The sequence below is a fragment of the Triturus cristatus genome, chromosome 4_1 (genome assembly GCF_964204655.1).
Source record: "Triturus cristatus chromosome 4_1, aTriCri1.1, whole genome shotgun sequence".
NCBI lineage: Eukaryota > Metazoa > Chordata > Amphibia > Caudata > Salamandridae > Triturus > Triturus cristatus.
In genome coordinates, this window is record NC_140585.1 from 395,044,946 (window position 1) to 395,062,556 (window position 17,611).

Consider the following 17,611-nt stretch of genomic DNA (forward strand, 5'->3'; position numbering starts at 1 on the left):
CTTAGCATTTTCTGTTTACGTGCCGCTTTGCATTTCATATATTTGTATATTCATTTATTTAAGTTCTTATTTTATATTTCTAAACAGGTGTTGCATAAAGTATTGATTGCACATGTAACTATTTACTTTATTATAGTTTGGCATTGTATAAATAATTCAAATATATATCAATATGATTTATAATGTGTGATTTAATTTAGTGAAAGTGCGACAACATTAATTTTCTAATTCTTGCATAATTCCTCACAAGGCCGGTCCTTTCTAAATAGTCCAAAAATGTGTATTCAAGCCTAGTACAACAAAGTGTTAGGCAGATAGAATCTTTAAATTTGCTTCTTGGGAGATCGGTTAGCCAGGGGTGAGCTGCAGACATCCCTTTCAAAGGCCATTGCCTCCCTGGAGCAAGCACGGTCTTATCAGTCACTCGGCAATGTCACATCTAAAACAGAAACAGAAATCGACCTTTTCAAAGTACAGAACAAGAAGCGGTTGTTCAAGCTAAAGTATGTGGGCTTGAGGCCACCTCAAGAAACTCAAATGTGCAGTTTTGGTGCTAAAACAGCTTAGTCAGGGGCTGGAAGATAGGGGCGGGTTTACAAAGACTAGTTCCAGCATCTAGTGAAATTCTGAAATTATTCTGAATATTTTGCTTATTAGTTGCTTGCATTGTGTTTGTTTTTATCGTTGTATTTATTCAAATTGTCTGTACTCGATTAGGAAGTTGATTAATAAAGTTGCAAAATTATATACTGTGGATTTCTTTCGAGTCCTTCCGCGGTGAAAGGAGGTTTGGTACTTGGTAGCAAATAATTATTTAAGTCTCACAGGACTGATCATTGCCCAGAACACTCATGTAATGGGATGATGGTTTGTGGGTTACAGTCCACCAGATTCCCTGTCCCTAGTTGGAAAGTAAGCTCGGAACCTGTGATCAGGGGCGACCGGCACGGCTCGTAATCATGATCTGCATTGAATAAAATAAAAAAATGAACACTTACCGAGCCACCGCCGGGTCCCGTGTCTTCTCTCCTGCTCGCCTGTGTCCAACTCCAGGTCGGAACAGGATGCAGGCAGCGTTGGGATTTGTCTGAGCGCCGTGACACGGCGCTCAGCCAGGGGCTTTAGGGGTGGGCATGTTCCCCATTCAGCCTGCATGGAGAAGGGGGAAAGTGCGCATGACTGTTTTGGGCGGCCCGAGAGGGCCGACCAAACAGTCATCACGCACACAAGTGTTCTACCACTCCTCCCCTGCAGCTCCGCCCTGTCCCTTCACGCACTGCCACATCAGGAGGGCAAAATAAAATGATAACATTCCATTATCGTTTTATTTTGTATTTTCTTTTGCTACTTTATGGCAGTGGGGCTACGCTTCTCCGCCTTTGCGGAGGAGCCGCCACTGCCTGTGATTTGCCAGTGGGTACAGGGGATCTGTAACTGGGCCTTATTTTGTAGAAGCCGCAAAAACGTATCAGATGAACAGGAGGAGGTGAAGTAAAATATATTTCGAACATGGTGTCTAAGTGATTCCTAACGTCATATACTACTTACTTTCACACCCCTCATATTGTATATCCCCAAGTGCTTGCCTGTTTCTGCTTACTTTGCTCTGACAGTGTTTTCAACACTTGTGCTCATGTGCCCCAACATGTAAAGATCCTAGGTGAATAAAGATGTTTTCTCAAGAGATGAATTACACTCATGTTGCACAGTACTTAGGAGTTGCCTGAAAACTCCATGTTAGTAGGATTCCATTTATCCACTCCTGGACTTTCCATCAATAATGTGGGTCATCGAGCTGCAAAATGCTTTCCTGCGTCATACATTGTGTGCTTGAATTGTCTCAGGATACCTAGTGCCAATGGTGTGCCCACTTGTCTGTTCTGTCCAGCCCGGCAGGGTTCAGGGGTATTCTGTATTCACACTCCAGGTGCAGGGTTGGTTCCGCCTCGCTGCATCGAGTTGTAGTGAATCTGAAACACTTTTCACCCTCTTTCCAGATGCCACTTATAAAGTTTCTGTGGTCTGAACCAGAATTGGATTTGAACCTCAAGGTTCAGTTCCATGTTGAGACTGGTACTGCTAGGCGACCCAGTGCTACCCACTTCAAGAGGAAAAACGTAACCTAGCCTTTTCAGAAACACAGACCTCCAAAGTTGTGTTCAAACTATTACATCTGACGGCATTGGGGAGCCGCTCGTAGGCTAGGACTTTGTGTTTTTTAACTTTCTACTTGCTGAAACTGCCCTGGAGGAGCTGACCGGCTATCACTCAGGCACGGGTGCTTTTTTAATGGAATAATTACCGTTGGGACTGCGAGGACCAGTGCACTTTGCGCAATCATCACTCACTGCACCTGGGTCCTCTTCCCGACTCCTCCCCACGGTCATTTAAGTCACGCTTAGTCTCGCATGAGCGGGACGCGTGCGGGACGCAGTCCGGGGCAAAGGGCGGGCCCGTTTAAGACCGTTCAAGCACGAACAAGACCGGACCGGGCCTTTCCCTTTGGTCCTTGTTGGGCTTACAATGTCATCAATGGTTATGCGGAAGAAATCTTTGCCGTTATCTCCAATGGTCCCAGGTACTTTGGATAAGTTTCTTATTAGGGCCAATTCTGTGGTTAACAAGGAGTTAAATATATTAGAAAGACGCCTTTCAGAGGGTATCGAAAGTACCAGAAGATCTTCTCTAGGTCTACTTGCATCTGTTAGATCGCCAGAGGATATGAACAAATCACATATTGCTTTAATGGACAGCATCGACCAAACAATTGACTCAGTCTTGCAGGAGCTTAGGACCAGCATATCTTCACGGCGTGATTCGCTTGAGCCTATTCCTGAGTGTCCATTCGCCCCTTTATCGGAAGTTGTCTCAGGTGGGGGGGAGTGAATTTAAGTCGGTAGCCGTGCGAGGCGTACGGGAGGGGGCTGTACCTAAAAGGAAATGTGCAAGGAAGCTTAAGGGGGGGAAAAAGGCTAGAATAGATTGTACTCGTGATACTTTAGTGGAAATCGCCCCTGTAGCGGATTCAAGGCCAACTGAAATTCCTAATGCAACACCTACCCCAATCCCTGTACACACACCTTCCCAATTGAAGCCTCCCTCTTCTATTCTTGGGGAGGGGATGGGAGGAGCTAAGGATTCCTTAATTAACACCTTTATAAATGCTTTGAAAGATTTCTTTGACCCTCTTATGGTTAGATTTGACACTATTAATGATCGACTAAAAGAAATAGAAATGGCTACTGGGGTTATTGTCAATCGTTTGAGGAATAATGGTACGATTCAAAGTGCCCCTCAATCGAATTTGGCCGAGCCCCTGTTGCCGATTACTATTAACTCGGCTGGTCTGTCAAAACCTATAGCAGCTACCCAAACGATTCCAATAGGCGTATCCTTACTTCCCTCAAATTTACTACCCCCTACTGCCGTTATGTCTCCAATACCGCAGAATCAATCATCTCTCCCTGTAAGGTCTTCCAACCTTCTACCTAAACCAAATTTAACTAAAGCAGGGAATACTTCTAAAGAGAATGAAGGCATTGGCAATCAAGATCTCAGTAGTGTAAGATGGAAAAATGTTGTGAACCTCCCTCCTGAGGCAGCTCCTTACGTAATAGTTTTGAGTGGAGTGCCAGAGCTTGCTAACTCTGACCTGGAAACCCACGATTCTCTAAAAAATAAAGTGACTAGTTGGTTGAATACCCATAGGCCTCTCCCCCCGCCTATGAGAGCTGATGTCCTGATAGTTAGGAGGATTAGCTGGCTGGGAAATACCATGAAGCAAAGTAAGGGTGACTGTGTTCTGGTGAATTTTAGAAACCCACAGATTGTCTCATATATTTTCAATTGGAGGGGGAACATAGGACGCTCATCTATCCAACCTCTTCCACTATCTTTCTTCTATCCACCACGAAATACTCACGCTTACTCAGGGAATATTGAAGAATGGATAAGGGTGGGACCCACTTCCCAAAGTAGAGCCACATTAGGTACAATCCGCCTACTCTGGACGACTATTCCTGTTATAATAGGTTTAGTTGCCTCGAGGAGGTTGATTGACTGCAATTGGAGAATGGCTCTAGTGGGGAAGAGGGAGAGCCTTATTGTGTACATCCGCAGCTGATGGTTTTCTCCCCCGATAGCGTCCATTCCAGACAAATCCCGATTTTAATTAAAGAAGTTTCTTCTGAAAATCCCCCTGATACTCTTAGTGGCCCATCATTATTATTAAAAATTCTTTCTTGGAATATAGCTGGTCTTTCCAACAAGCTCAATTGTCTTGAATGGGGCTCATTTATAGACCTTCAAGATATATGCTATTTCCAGGAGACATGGGCCAGGGAAGATCACTTTCGTTCAGGGTTTGCTTCATTTTCAGTCCCTGCTAGGTGGGGAGGAAGGGGCCGACTGTCAGGGGGTTTAACAATCTGGGTTGCCACTCACTTGGGCTGCAGTGCCACTGTTTTAGATACAGGGTCCGATGATGTGCATTGTGTACTCCTGAACTGGCGGTCTGGCTTACAACTGGCCTTGATTAATGTTTATTCAAGATCGGTTAGTCTCTCTGCCGAGTCAGGGGTCATTGAAGTGTTATCCACTGTACTGACTAAAATTCCTGAGGGTACTCTGTTAGTGGTGGGTGGAGATCTTAATTCTCATTTTGAACCACTTGAGGGGCTGCTGGATGCCATAAACCAGGAGGAGGACGACCTATGGAAAATCCCACCTGTGGCAGGCCCTACAGTAAGATATTGGGCTCCTTTGGCTGTCCAAATTACCTCCCTAGTACTGGCTCACTATATCAGAGCATGTAATGGACGAACAAAATCTGACAACCCCCCCAAGCCTACCTTCAATAAACATGGTAGGGAGGCCCGACTTGATTATATCTTTGTCCAATGTAAGGAATGGAATCGAGTCCAGGACTTCAGGGTGCTCCCTAGGGGGGAGAGTGACCACAATCCCCTGATTTTGGATTTTCTACTACCAGGTTTGCGTAAGGATGAATCTTTACTGCAATCTGATAAAATTAATAGGCCTATTCTCTCTAATAGTAGACGTAGGGTAAGATGGGCCAAATTGGCTAGTAACCCAGATGATTTATCTAAAGTTTACGCTAGGGTTAGTCCAGTTTTGGAAGATATGGCTGTCCTTATTGTGCATCAACCCCGGTCTGATTCTTATGGAAAAATGGCCGAACTTAATAAGGCATTATTTTTTAGCTTAATAGAGATTTTAAATCCTCCAGCTCCCTGCAGGAGAAGGCCATGTAGAAAGCACCCCTGGTATAATAGGGCATGTAGATTAGCAAAGACTGAATTGTTGAATGCATTAAAAGATAATGTAAATAGGGATGTTATCCAACAAAGGAGACAAGCTTACCGATATCTCATTCACCACGCTAAGCTTGAGTGGGGAAATGAGAACTGGGTTAGCTTAACAACTGCCCTAATGGATAGGGACCCGAGGAGGTTCTGGCAGATTGTGACTACTGGATCAGTCGAACCGGATCCAGCAGTCAACCCGAATATTGCCCCAGAAGTTTGGGAAGATCATTTTAGCCTGCTGTACAAGGGGGATTATCCCTGTATGGAGGCTTTATCGGGCGAATTGTTGGTGAGTGATGTTCCTGATACAGATTTGATTAGTTTTACTCTGGCTGAGGTACAGGCTGCTATATCCGCTCTTCCTGCGGGTAAAGCTCCAGGGTTGGATGGGGTGCCCGGAGATCTATATAAACATGAACCCAGAGTATGGGCGCCCTATCTTTTAATAATATTCAACGCAATTTCTGCTGGCATGCCGGTTCCTTCCACTTGGCTGGGTGCGGAGGTAGTCCCTATTTTTAAGAAGGGGTTGCCCCTCCTCCCAGCCAATTATAGGCCTATCAGCCTAATAGACGTAGCCCAGAAACTTTTTGCCAGGTTGATTTTAGACCGTCTTTTGGATTGGATGGAGGAATCTGAGGTCTTGAGCCATTACCAGGCAGGTTTTAGAAAGAGTGTATCGACTACTGATCAGATTTTTAGACTGAATATGCTTTTCTGGAAGACGGTTAAGGTGGAGGGCGGTTCCCTATATACAGTCTTTGTAGATCTGCGTGGGGCCTTTGATTTGGTCCCACGTATGAAGCTTTGGGTTGTTCTACGGGACTTAGGAATTCCACCCCCCTTATTGGATATTATAATACGACTTCATACCAACAACTTTGCAAAGGTCAGGTGTGGGAGAGAAGGAAATTTGACATCTAGCTTCCCCGTCGATAGGGGGGTCAGGCAGGGTTGCGTCTTGGCGCCAACCCTGTTCTGTCTCTATGTAAATGGAGTTATCTCCCATTTGAATGCGGTCCCCAACAGAGACGCTCCAAAGCTCGCTGGTACAGGGATATCAGCGATTATGTTTGCTGATGATACCCTGCTACTTGCTAAGTCCCCAATGGGTATCCAGCGAGTTTTGGATGTTTTTGTTTCTTTTTGTCACGATCGGGGGCTGGAAATAAACACGGCCAAAACAAAGTTTATGATTTTTAATCCCCCCAAAACATCTCGTCCAAACCCGGTTATAGACGGTGTCACCTTGGAAAGAGTTCAGATGTTTGAGTATCTGGGACTGACCCTGAATGAAAACTTGGTTTGGACCCAACATCAGATTAAATCTCAATTAAAGTTAATGCAAAAAGCGGGGGGGATTATCAAACTTTGGAATAAATCTCACGTAAAACCTATTGGACCACCACTTGAGATTTACAAAATGCAGGCTAGAGGGGCAGTAACTTATGGCGGCGAGTTGTGGGGACACAATTGTGCCCCTGCAATCGTTGCCACGGAAAACAAATTCCTTAGGAATTTACTTTCCCTTCCTATTAGTTCTCCCCTCCTTCCTCTCAGGCTTGACTTAGGAATTCGATCTATAAGGGAGGAACTAGGTTTAAAGCCCCTAACTTTTTGGAGGCGTCTATGGGTAACCCCTGAACTTAGTATCTATAGGCAAGAATTCTTGGAACTATTAAAATATCCAACTATTCAGAAACTCCCATGGTTAAAATATATAAAGGATGAGTTTGAGAGGTAGGGGTGTTCTCTTCTATGGACTAATCCGGAAGAGGCTTGCAGAACCATATCCCGTAAAGACCTGGTCAGTATGTATTACGACTAACTTGTCTGCCTGGTCATTGAGTGACAAAGTGGGCTCAATGACAAGTTCCTTTTAATTAATGAAAGATTATTATAAATTGGAGACAGTGCTGAATGACATTAATCCCATCGGTCTCAGGAAATTATGTCTCCAATGGAGACACAATTCCCTCCCAATTAGAGCTCTTACGAGTAGATGGCACCCACCAACTACTATAAATTGTCCTGCCTGTATTGAGAAGTTAGAAAATAATATTCATGTAATGTTCTTTTGTCCTTCGAATATGAAGCCCAGGAAAAAGTGGATTGTTCCCTTATGCAAAAAATGGGGGTTTAGGAAACATTTGGATGCTTATCGAATACTAAAATCTGATCTATCTCCACTAACTGTTTTTGCGGTTAGTAAATTTCTAGCTGCAATGTGGAACATTAGAAGTAGTTTAATGGTACAATGAGAGTATTCCCACTGTATCTGATTAATTAAATGATGGATGAGTTTCTGGTTGATACTCTCTTCAGGCAACAATGATGATTTTTTTATTTTTTATTGGTTAATATTGTTATTTAAAGATGTATATCTTATATTGGAAATCTGATAATGCTTTGTATTAAATTGTACTTATCTCTTTTATGACTTATGTGCAGTTGAAATAAAGATAATGAAATGAAATTACATCTGACTTTTTGTGGAAACTCTTGAGACAAGTTGGGTCCTTAAGTGCTCTCAATTGAACTGTGCCCTACCACTCCAACTACTGGATACTTCGTAGCCACCTGGAAACGGAGACCGAAACTCTTGGTGCGATAGAATTTGCTTTTCCTTCTACCTTCTTGATTAGGTGGAGTTTCAGACCGTTTACGACCTGAAAACATAGTAACTGCTTGTTTTGCCCATTCAGTAGTCCAGTTTGTACCCAGGGCCCAGAAAAATAATGGCAAGCTAGCTACATTGCAGTATGTTGTCTGTTGCCTCAGTCTCATTGACTGCACTGTACTGAAAAACACTGTAGTAAAATGGTGGAGACCAGAAATTGCGAGGAGCTCACAGAGGCTTACTCACTGGATAACATTGGCAACAGGAATCAACATCAACTGATAATGTAACACTTTGCAAGTCTATACTCTGAATACATTTGGGGTTCATATCTTAGCTCTACAGGGTGGAAGCACTTGTGGTTTTCTATTCTTATCAGTTTAACTGTTCCTTTTAGGTACCGGTTAAATTCCTATTCTTCTTTGATGCTATAGCATTGACAGTACAGTGAGTTTATTCTTTTTTATTTACAGTGTCAAGTTGAACCAGCGCTTTTCACACCTACCATGTCTTACAGTAATCCTTGACTGCAAGACTTCACTACCCCGGGGGAGTCAAATACCCACAGGGAGTGAGTAAATTGGTTATTTATTTGGAGTGAAATAGTAATGGTGGCAGTCATCTGACCCTAATGGTAATCAACACTGCCCGCTAGTGACACTGCCCAGACCACTGATTGACCTTAAGACTGCATGAAAAGACCTCCCAATGGGCTTCAGAGGCAGTAAGCAGCATGGATAGATTCAATCACAAACGTACCAGTCTCCTCTGCTGGCTCTGTGTTCCTCCCGGGGATGAGCCAGATATCCAGGGGTCCTGCTGTCTTTGAGGTGCCATTGTACCAAACAGCTGTATAAACAAAGTACGTCTGCACAAGGGTCTAGCCACTTGTAACTATCACTCCCAAATCCCCCACCCAGTCACCCTCATCCCCCGTGTTCCATTTTCTAGTTGCAGTAGGGTGATGGGTGCCAACCAACAGAAAAAAGCGCTCTTCTAGCTTCACAGCTCCACATGCACTGATCTCCTTTTTTGGGCTGATGCATCAAATATCTGGGACATCTGATGCAGGCCTAAATCAGTGGCAACCTGACGACGGTCTATCTACCATTGGCCTTTTGTAGTCCCGCAAAGTACTTCTGTTCACCGGGGAAACATTTTCAGAAGTTATGGTAATTTGGAAATACTTATCAATAAGTATACTAGTTACCTGAATCAAATGTCCACAATTCAACAAGTATTGATTCTCCATACAAAGGTCATGTGTGAGATTTCCCAAATGTAGGTAAATGTACAATTTTTGTTTTTTTCAATTAACTGTTGGGGGTATTTAGGAGCAGCAAAACATATCAAAAAATCAAATATGTAAAATTAAACATGCATTGAAAATAACAAAAGATCTGACTTACCTTTACAACCACCACCTGCACTGTGGCATGCTCAGGTAGCCTGATGGGAGCCCGAAAGTGCACAGCCAAGGCTACTAGTAAGTGGAGGATGGCCACCAAGTTCTTTCCGTGGATAGCTTGAAAAACATATAAACATGTGCTTTACCAAACACGGACTTTGAGAAAATGAATACATTTCATATTTCCAAGCATTATTCAAAAAGAATCCCTATTTGTAAACTCCAAATTTGTATATGAATGTGGATAATAATAAAAAGTGCAAATTTGGAAGAGGGTCCAAAAAAGGCCTGTCTAGTAGTAAGTTGATGGTGTTCCACCAATGCAGAGGGCACAGAGTACCGGCCTTTATCAACACTATCTTCAAGTGAACTCTCTGCTTGCGACCATTCAGAGGCAAGGCATTCTTGCAGAGGGCGCGTGTGTAATCTGGAGTGTGCATATTTGCTATGCATGATGATATCATCCCTACTGGCACTGGGTTAGTAGACTGAAAAAGAGATGCAATGACCCTCTGTTTGTTGAGGTAAACTTTCCCCAAGACAGTTTGTAAAGACTCAGGAGCCGGCAACTTGTATGGCAGTCTGCCCGCTCCGGCGGACAGACTGCAGCCCACCACGTCCGCCTCCTGCTCACCCAGATACGGGCACGGAGAGCAGGGAGAGCAGACCGACGGAGGAGGCAGCGGCCCTCCCCGTCCTTACTTAGGGAGAGGATGTGGTCCGTCGGCTAGATTGCCGACTTTGGTGCTGGAAACCAAGGTTCGAGCCTCGGGGTCGCGTCCACATCCTGTGATTGTGGGCAAATCATGTAATCTCCCCGTGCCTGAATGTGCCCTTGTGTAACGTAACCGGTGCTCATGTAAAGCAATCCAATACCTATATAAAATCTGCATTAAAAAAAAAACTCTCGGGGAAGCACAACGGCGCTTCTCTGGAAGCTCACAGGGGCCCAGGAATTGGGTCCCAGCACCCTTTAACTTGAGTCCACCCAGGGGAGATGGAGGCACGGGGAGGAGGGACACACGCACGCCCCTCCCCCAATGTAACACGTTGTAGCAGCAGCTCTCCCCAGTCCCCTGGCCCACCTCGGGGGAATCCGATTGAGTGGCAGCAGAGCTCCACACGCTCCCAGCGATGAAATTTCAAAGGTCGCCAAACTTTAAAAGGGCATAACTTGAGCCCCATTGGGCCGATTTAGACCATCGTGGGCTTTTTTTTTTTTTTACCCCCTGAGGCACCCTTCCCCACCTCTAACGTGGTGCAATACTCCAGAAGCTGGTCCTCCTGACTCCCTACACCAGTTATCCCTCGTGGTTTTGTTGGGGGAGGCACAGAAAAGTCCAAGGTTTCCCCCCAACTGGTCCTCAGGGGGGGGGGGGGGGGGGGGGGGGAGTACGGGGGCCAGCACACACAAGCCCTTGGAGATTCTTCAACAAGCAGGATGCCACAGCAGGGCAAAAAGAGTCAGTCCTTTTTCTCCACCACAGGCAGAAGCAGTAACTGCAGGCCAACCCCCACACAGCAAAGGGGCAGAATTCCTCTATACAGCTCTCCAGCTCTTCTTGGCAGGGTCCTCTTGTTCCTGGAAGTAATTTAAATTCTTATACCCCAAAATGTCTTTGTTCTCTTTGTGGCAAGGATCTCTGAAGCCTGCCCAAACCAGTTCTGCCCTCACTGGTGCAGCATGAGCACAAGGGGCGGAGATAGCATTGTGCAAAAGGAGACCCAGCCTATTCAGGTGTAATCACAACTCCTCCCACTACTCTAAATGTAGACCAGGTCTATTCAGGCCTGCGATGTGTCACCCAGGTAAGGTAGGGCACAACTCATCCCCCCCAGTGACTGTCTAGAGTCAATGCACATCGCAGCTCCTGTCACACACCAGACGGTGCATACACAAACAGCCTGAATAGTAAAGTAAGAAAATGCCTACTTTCTAACAGTAGCATTTTCAAACACAGGATTTAAAAACCACCTTCACCAAAAGGTGCGTTAAAAAGTTCTGAGTTCAGAGAGTCTAAACTTAATTTTCCCACCCATCTTGTCCCTATTGCAAGTTACACATGTAAAAAATGTTACAGTGCAACTCCAATGATCAGCCTAGGGGACAGATAGCCTTTCAATTGTGAAAAACGAATGACACAGAATTTCACTATCAGGACACATGTCCTACCTGTCACACACACTGCACCCTGCCCATGGGGGTACCTTGGGCCTACCTTAGAGGTGCCTTACATTAAAGGAAATGGAAGGTTTGGGCCTGGCAAGTGACGTGGGTGCACTTGTCAGGACAACATGGTAGTATGCAACTGCCTGCGCAGACATCACAATGGTAGGCCTGAGATACATTTACAGGGCTACTCATGTGGGTGGCACAGTCAGTGCTGCAAGCCCACTAGTAGCATTTGATTTACAGGCCCTGGCAAACACTTTGCACTTTAGTAGGGATTTACCAGTAAATCAAATATGCCAGTCATGGATAGCCAACCCTATCACAATTCATACAGAGAGCATATGAACTTTAGCACCGATTAGCAGTGGTAAAGTGCCCAGCATTCTATAGCCAACAAAAACAGTCCGAAAAATAGGAGGCAAAAGGTTTGGGGATAAACATGTCAAAAGGGCCAGGTCTGACAATGAGGATATGAAATTAGGCATCCTTGAGGGCTAATGCTGTCATGAATTCTCCCTGGCCAAGCATTGGGATGACATCCTGTAAGATGGCCATATGGAAATGCTTCGACAGAATAAACTGGTTTAGTGGCCGTAGGTCTAATATAGGGTGCAGTGTTCTATCCTTTTTGGGCAAGAGGAAGTACATGGAGTATACACTCTGTCGCTTTTGGAGTAGGGGTACTGGTTATTTGGCCGCACTTTGGAGCAGAGCTTGAACTTCCTCCTCTACCAGGAGGAGATGCTGACTGAAACCCCAAAGTCTTTTGGTAGCCAACCCCACTGATCTGAGATGATTTCTTTTCAGCATGGGGATAAATCACTTATTCGCCCCCGACAGGTGGTATGTGATCAGATGAGGAGGTAGAAGGGGTATGGCTCCCCTTGAGTAAGCCCTGGTGTTATTGAGATTGTGAAAGGCCTGATCTATGTGAGGTCTGGCCTGATTTTGGGAAGCCTCTTGAGTATGGTCTACAAAAGGGTCCCTGGATATGGCGGTTTGTAGCACCCCCATGGAACAGGAAATTTCTGTGTCTTAAAAAACAAAATTCTAACATTTCGTCCACCCGGGGACCAAAAAGATGCTCTCCATCGAGCAGAAAATTGCAAAAGTGCTGTTGCACCTCTGGTTTGAGGCCCGGCACCCGGAGCCAACTAGGTCTATGGAGCGATCTGTATGTGTTTTTACCCCGTGAGGCCATGTCTTCAACCTGCAGTGCACAATGGATGTTGGCAATAGAGATTACTTTCCCTTCAGCCACATATTCTTCATCATGCTTCCTGTAGAGCTCAGGAAGATGCATTTTTTGCGGTCCTCTAAATCTGGATCCCCAATGGACCCCTGTCCCCCTAAAGTCTTCCATCTTCTACCAGAACTATGTGCAGGGCATTTGTCTCCTATTTTTAACCAAATGTTCACCTCTGGTATATTCCCCACCAGTTAGAAACTGGCGTCTGTTCTCCCCCTTCTGAAGAAACCAAATTTAGATGGGGCGGATCCTAACAACTACCGCCCAATCTCCAGACTCCCTTTGCCTGCAAAGATGGTGGAAAAAGCCATGAATGGTGTTCTATCCGAATATATTGAGAAGTATGCTTTCCTGGAAGCTACTCAATTTGGCTTTAGAAAGCATCATAGCACCGAACTGGCCCTGATCACAGCATCCAAATTAATTAGGCAGACAGTTGATGCAGGAGGCAATGCAGCGCTTGTGCTGCTTGACCCCTCTGCTGCATTTGATACGGTGAACCATCAAAAATTGTTAAAAATCCTGAGGGGGATTGGTATTAAAGGGAAAGCGTTTGCTTTACTTGAATCCTTCCCGTCTGGCCAGGAGCAATTTGTGGCTTTTGATGAGTTCAAGTCACCAAACTTTACTTTGCCATGCGGAGTGCCACAGGGCTCTTCATTGAGCGCAACCCTTTTTAATATCAATGTTGCACCCCTGGCTAGGTCAATCAGGTCCCTGGGTTACTCAGCTATTTCATATGCCGACGACACCCAGATTGTAGTCTCAGTGACAGGCTCGCCTGCTGACACTGCTGCACAGTTTCACACCTGTCTTCATCAGGTCGGTGAACGGATGGCCACCAATTGCTTGAAACTGAACTCTAGTAAGACCGAGGTCTTACTCTTTGGTGGCCATACTATTTTTTGGTGCCCTGCTCTGTGGCCTTTGGAGCTGGGCCCATTAACGACTCCTACGAATAAGATGAAAAACTTGGGAGTCACGTTTGACTCTATGCTCTCTTTCGAAAGCCACGTTAACCAGGTTACATCCCTTTCCTTCTACACATTAAAACTACTGAGAAGGATTCTCCCATTTATTCCGGCTGAGCTGCGGAAACTAGCGGTCTCAGCTCTTGTTCTATCTAGAGCAGATTACTGTAATGGGCTTTTCATCAACCTGCGAAAGAAGTGCTTATCCAAACTGTAGATTGTGCAAAACGCTGCTGCACGTCTCTTCCTGAATATTCCAAGACATAAATGTTTCACCGGCACTCAAAGAATTACATTGGCTGCCAGTGAAGAGACGGATCGGGTTTAAGGCTCTTTGCATTGCTTTTAAGGCTACGTATGACATAGGGCCTAGCTTTTTAAAACAGAATCTACAGCCTTACATTCCTGCTCGCCATCTTCACTCATCTCATGCCCATAATCTGATTGTTCTCAGGTTTAAAAAGTGTTCCTGGGGTGGAAGGTGTTTTCCGGTCGGTAAGACCAAATTGTGGAACTCTTTACCACTTAGGCTGAAACAAGAAACTCACCTGTTGGCCTTCAGGAAGGAGTTGAAGACCTGGCTGTTTAATCTTTGATGTGTTTCTGAACTGTCCAGTTAGTCATGATTGATGAGCTAGCGCCTTGACACCTTCGGGTGCATGTTTAGAGTCTATATATTTCTTTTGCATTCATTTCATTTGTCATATTCTGACTGCAATGCCACAGAATTCGCTATGTGCCGGGGGTTTATGCACCTACAGCAACTAATCTGTCTGCATCTATGCACTTACATTCTTTATCTGGGGGTGGGTCACCCGCAGTGGTTTGTAAAGATGCCCTTTCCCTGGCCACATGTACTACCAGACAGTCTGGTGGAACCTGTGCACTGATGTAAATATGGTCTTCTGGCAAATCTCTGTATTTTCTTTTCTATGCGGTGCATTGCTACACTAGCCCTGACTGGATCTTTAAAGTTGTCATGGACTGACTTCATCCTACCCTTTAACATAGATAAACACTGAACACTTGTGTTTTAGAGAGGCTCTCTACATGGAAATGATCTATTTCTTCCACAATGTGGATTGCAACATCATGATGTTGAACTGCTTTCTGAATTACAGCATTGTATGCTGTTGCATCTTCTGGGGGAGAAGGTTTTACTGGGTAAGGCTCAATGTGCTGATCATCTGGAGAATCAACAAAGTAGTTCTCCCTTTGATCATCTCCTGTACCTGTGGGTTGGTCATGCAAGCCTGGATTCAGGATCTCACTGATTATTCCACTATTTTAGCCAAGTAAGGCAGAATACAAATAGGTCTAAAATTCTATAGGTGAGTTGTGTAGCTTAAGGCTTTAAGAGGGGAGTAAGAATAGCACCCTTCAAGTCAAGAAGGACAAGTCTAGACTCTAAACAGGCATGGAGAGAGAAAAAAAAAAATGATTTTACAACACATCTGTAATTAAAATTAGAAATAGATGAAAAAAGTACAGCTAGTGGTGTTCAAAGAGACAGACTAAGTCCATATCAAACACATTGCATTTTTTAATCAAGTTCACATTTATAATATCTATTTTAAATGTAAGGTTAAATAGTCATCAAGTTCACTACATACAATGTTTTTAATATATATTTTATTTTTTTCATTGCAACAAATAAAGTAAAAAATACAACCTGTTCACCATGGTTTGACCCAATCCTGATTAATACAACATTCTTATCAGTATCAACTGTGCCCTCCATCACGAAACCCATCCCAGAGTCCGAGATGCCGTACTTAGATTGGCTGACCCCGATGTCCTGATTTCCGCCCTCCCCGAAACGAAGCAATGCCCTCCACATTCCCTACCTTCAACTCACCGCTTTGTCCCAACATCCCCAAATTTTCTCAAATTTCCTCATACAGTCTTGCATTGTAAACTTCCTTCTCCATAACCCTACAAAATTCCATGCCCAATTGCGATGCATAGGGAGAAACCCAGAGCCTCATTTCTGGGCAATATTCCGATTCGCCACCATACAACCTAGGTTCACCAACATTCTTTGATAATGTGTTATATCTGTTAGGGCCAACATGCCCAATAACACCAATTTAGGCTGCAAACCTAAGGGGAGCCCCTGTTGCCTCCTCTAATGAGTTCCCTACCACTTCCCAAACTTCCAGAATGCAGTGGCAGCTCCACAATGTATGTTCAAAAGTTCCCTTAAGTCCTTTTCCCTTCAGACAGTTTGCATCTCCCATCCTGCAGAGCGGAGTGTGTATAGTATACCCTATGTAGGATCTTAAGCTGGATCTACCCAAAACTCACTTTTATAGTCACCATCCCGGGGAACTCCAATGGCTCCTGCCAATCATACTTGTCTAACTCCCCCAGATCTAGATCCCGCTTACCCTGCAGCTTTAGCAAGATGGCCTGTGTATTTCTCCTCACAGTACCACCTGCTCAGCTCTCTGACACCAATCCAAATCAGACATCTATTACCCCTAGTCGGGGGACTCCCTCTTCCCCCATGCCCAGGCTATATTTCGCTTGCCCACTTTAGCCGTTAGTATCACCCAGATGTTTTGATATCTAGGCCTGAGTTCTTCCCATGATATGTTAAGCAGCAACTCCTGCAAACCCAATGGGACTGTCCAAGACGTAACCCGTGTAATTTCCTCAGTGATCCGTGTCCAACATGTCTGAATCTGGGGGCAGGCCCGTAGAATATGGAAACATTTAGCTTTCAGGCCACAACCACGTAGGCAATGTGGGGATTCAACCCTCCCAGCTCTAAACAGGATCGTCCTCGAGTAGTAGGATCTATGCAGGATCCTCAATTGGATCAGACGGAAGATTGCCCTGATAGCAATTTCCCTTGGGCTTTGTAAGGCCTCAGTCCATTCCTCACAGACAATGTCACCCAGGTCCTCTGACCATCTCTCACGCAAGTACACCAGTATATCTGGAGAGTTATTAAGTAACTCCCTGTAGAACAGTGAGATTCCCTTTCTTGGCATGGGGTCTGTCAAAAGCTGGTCTTCCAAAGGAGACTATTTTGGCAGGGTACTCCCATATCACATGGCCCAGCTGCAAATATTTGTAGCGCCGTTTCAGTCATGCTGAATTCCTGACAGAGGTCTGTAAAAAAATATTAAAGCCTGTCGCTTCCATACATCTTCAAGGTATTCTCTCCCAATCAGTTCCCACCTGGTAAAGCCCTTTAGGCCTCCCACCTCTTTTAGTGAGTCACAGTGCCATTACGGGTCCGGTTTGTCAGTTTACAGCACCATCCCAAGTATTGTGTCGCTTCCCTCCAGGCCCGGTCTACCAACTGCTTGTGGGGAGGCAGATTCCGCTCACCGCAACGCTGTTAAGAACTGTATTGTATCTTCCTTGGCCCATTACGTACCTATTAACTAGATTAGTGGGTTCCTGTTGGTCCAAGAAGACCCAATCATTGCCTACTATTACTTGCATTTCTCAGTAGTATAGGCGAGCACCAGGGAGCCCAAGCCCACCTTCATATACTCCCCTTTGCAGTTTGCGCAATGCTATCCTGGGGGTGGAACCCTGCCAGAGAAGCACAAGGATAGCTTGATCTATTTTCTGGAACATGGTCATCGGGGCACAGAATGGAGTGTTTTGCCAAATATACAATAGCCACGGAAGGGTCATCACTTTTTAAAGGGATGCCCTCCCCATTAGTGTAAGGGGCAAGTGACGCCAGTGGGTCATGTCGCCCCACAGTCTCTCCAATTGGGGGAGCACATTGAGACGTATAAACTCTTGCAGATCACGGGTGATATTAATGCCCAAATATTTAAACCCAGCCTGCACAACAAGAGCCTCACAATCTGATGGAAGCTGAGACTTTGCCTCCA

The 17,611-nt window shown here is 45.0% G+C and overlaps 1 protein-coding gene across 7 annotated transcripts in view; it reads right to left on the bottom strand.

The window, feature by feature from the left end:
* The window catches only part of PARVB (parvin beta), a 515,092-nt gene that overhangs the window by 167,217 nt on the left and 330,264 nt on the right, over positions 1–17,611 (bottom strand). For all 7 annotated transcript variants that reach the window (XM_085652456.1, XM_085652460.1, XM_085652461.1 and 4 more), the window contains exon 6: positions 9,357–9,472. In XM_085652456.1, coding sequence (XP_085508582.1) covers positions 9,357–9,472 — 116 coding nt within the window. The remainder of the gene's footprint in view (positions 1–9,356; positions 9,473–17,611) is intronic.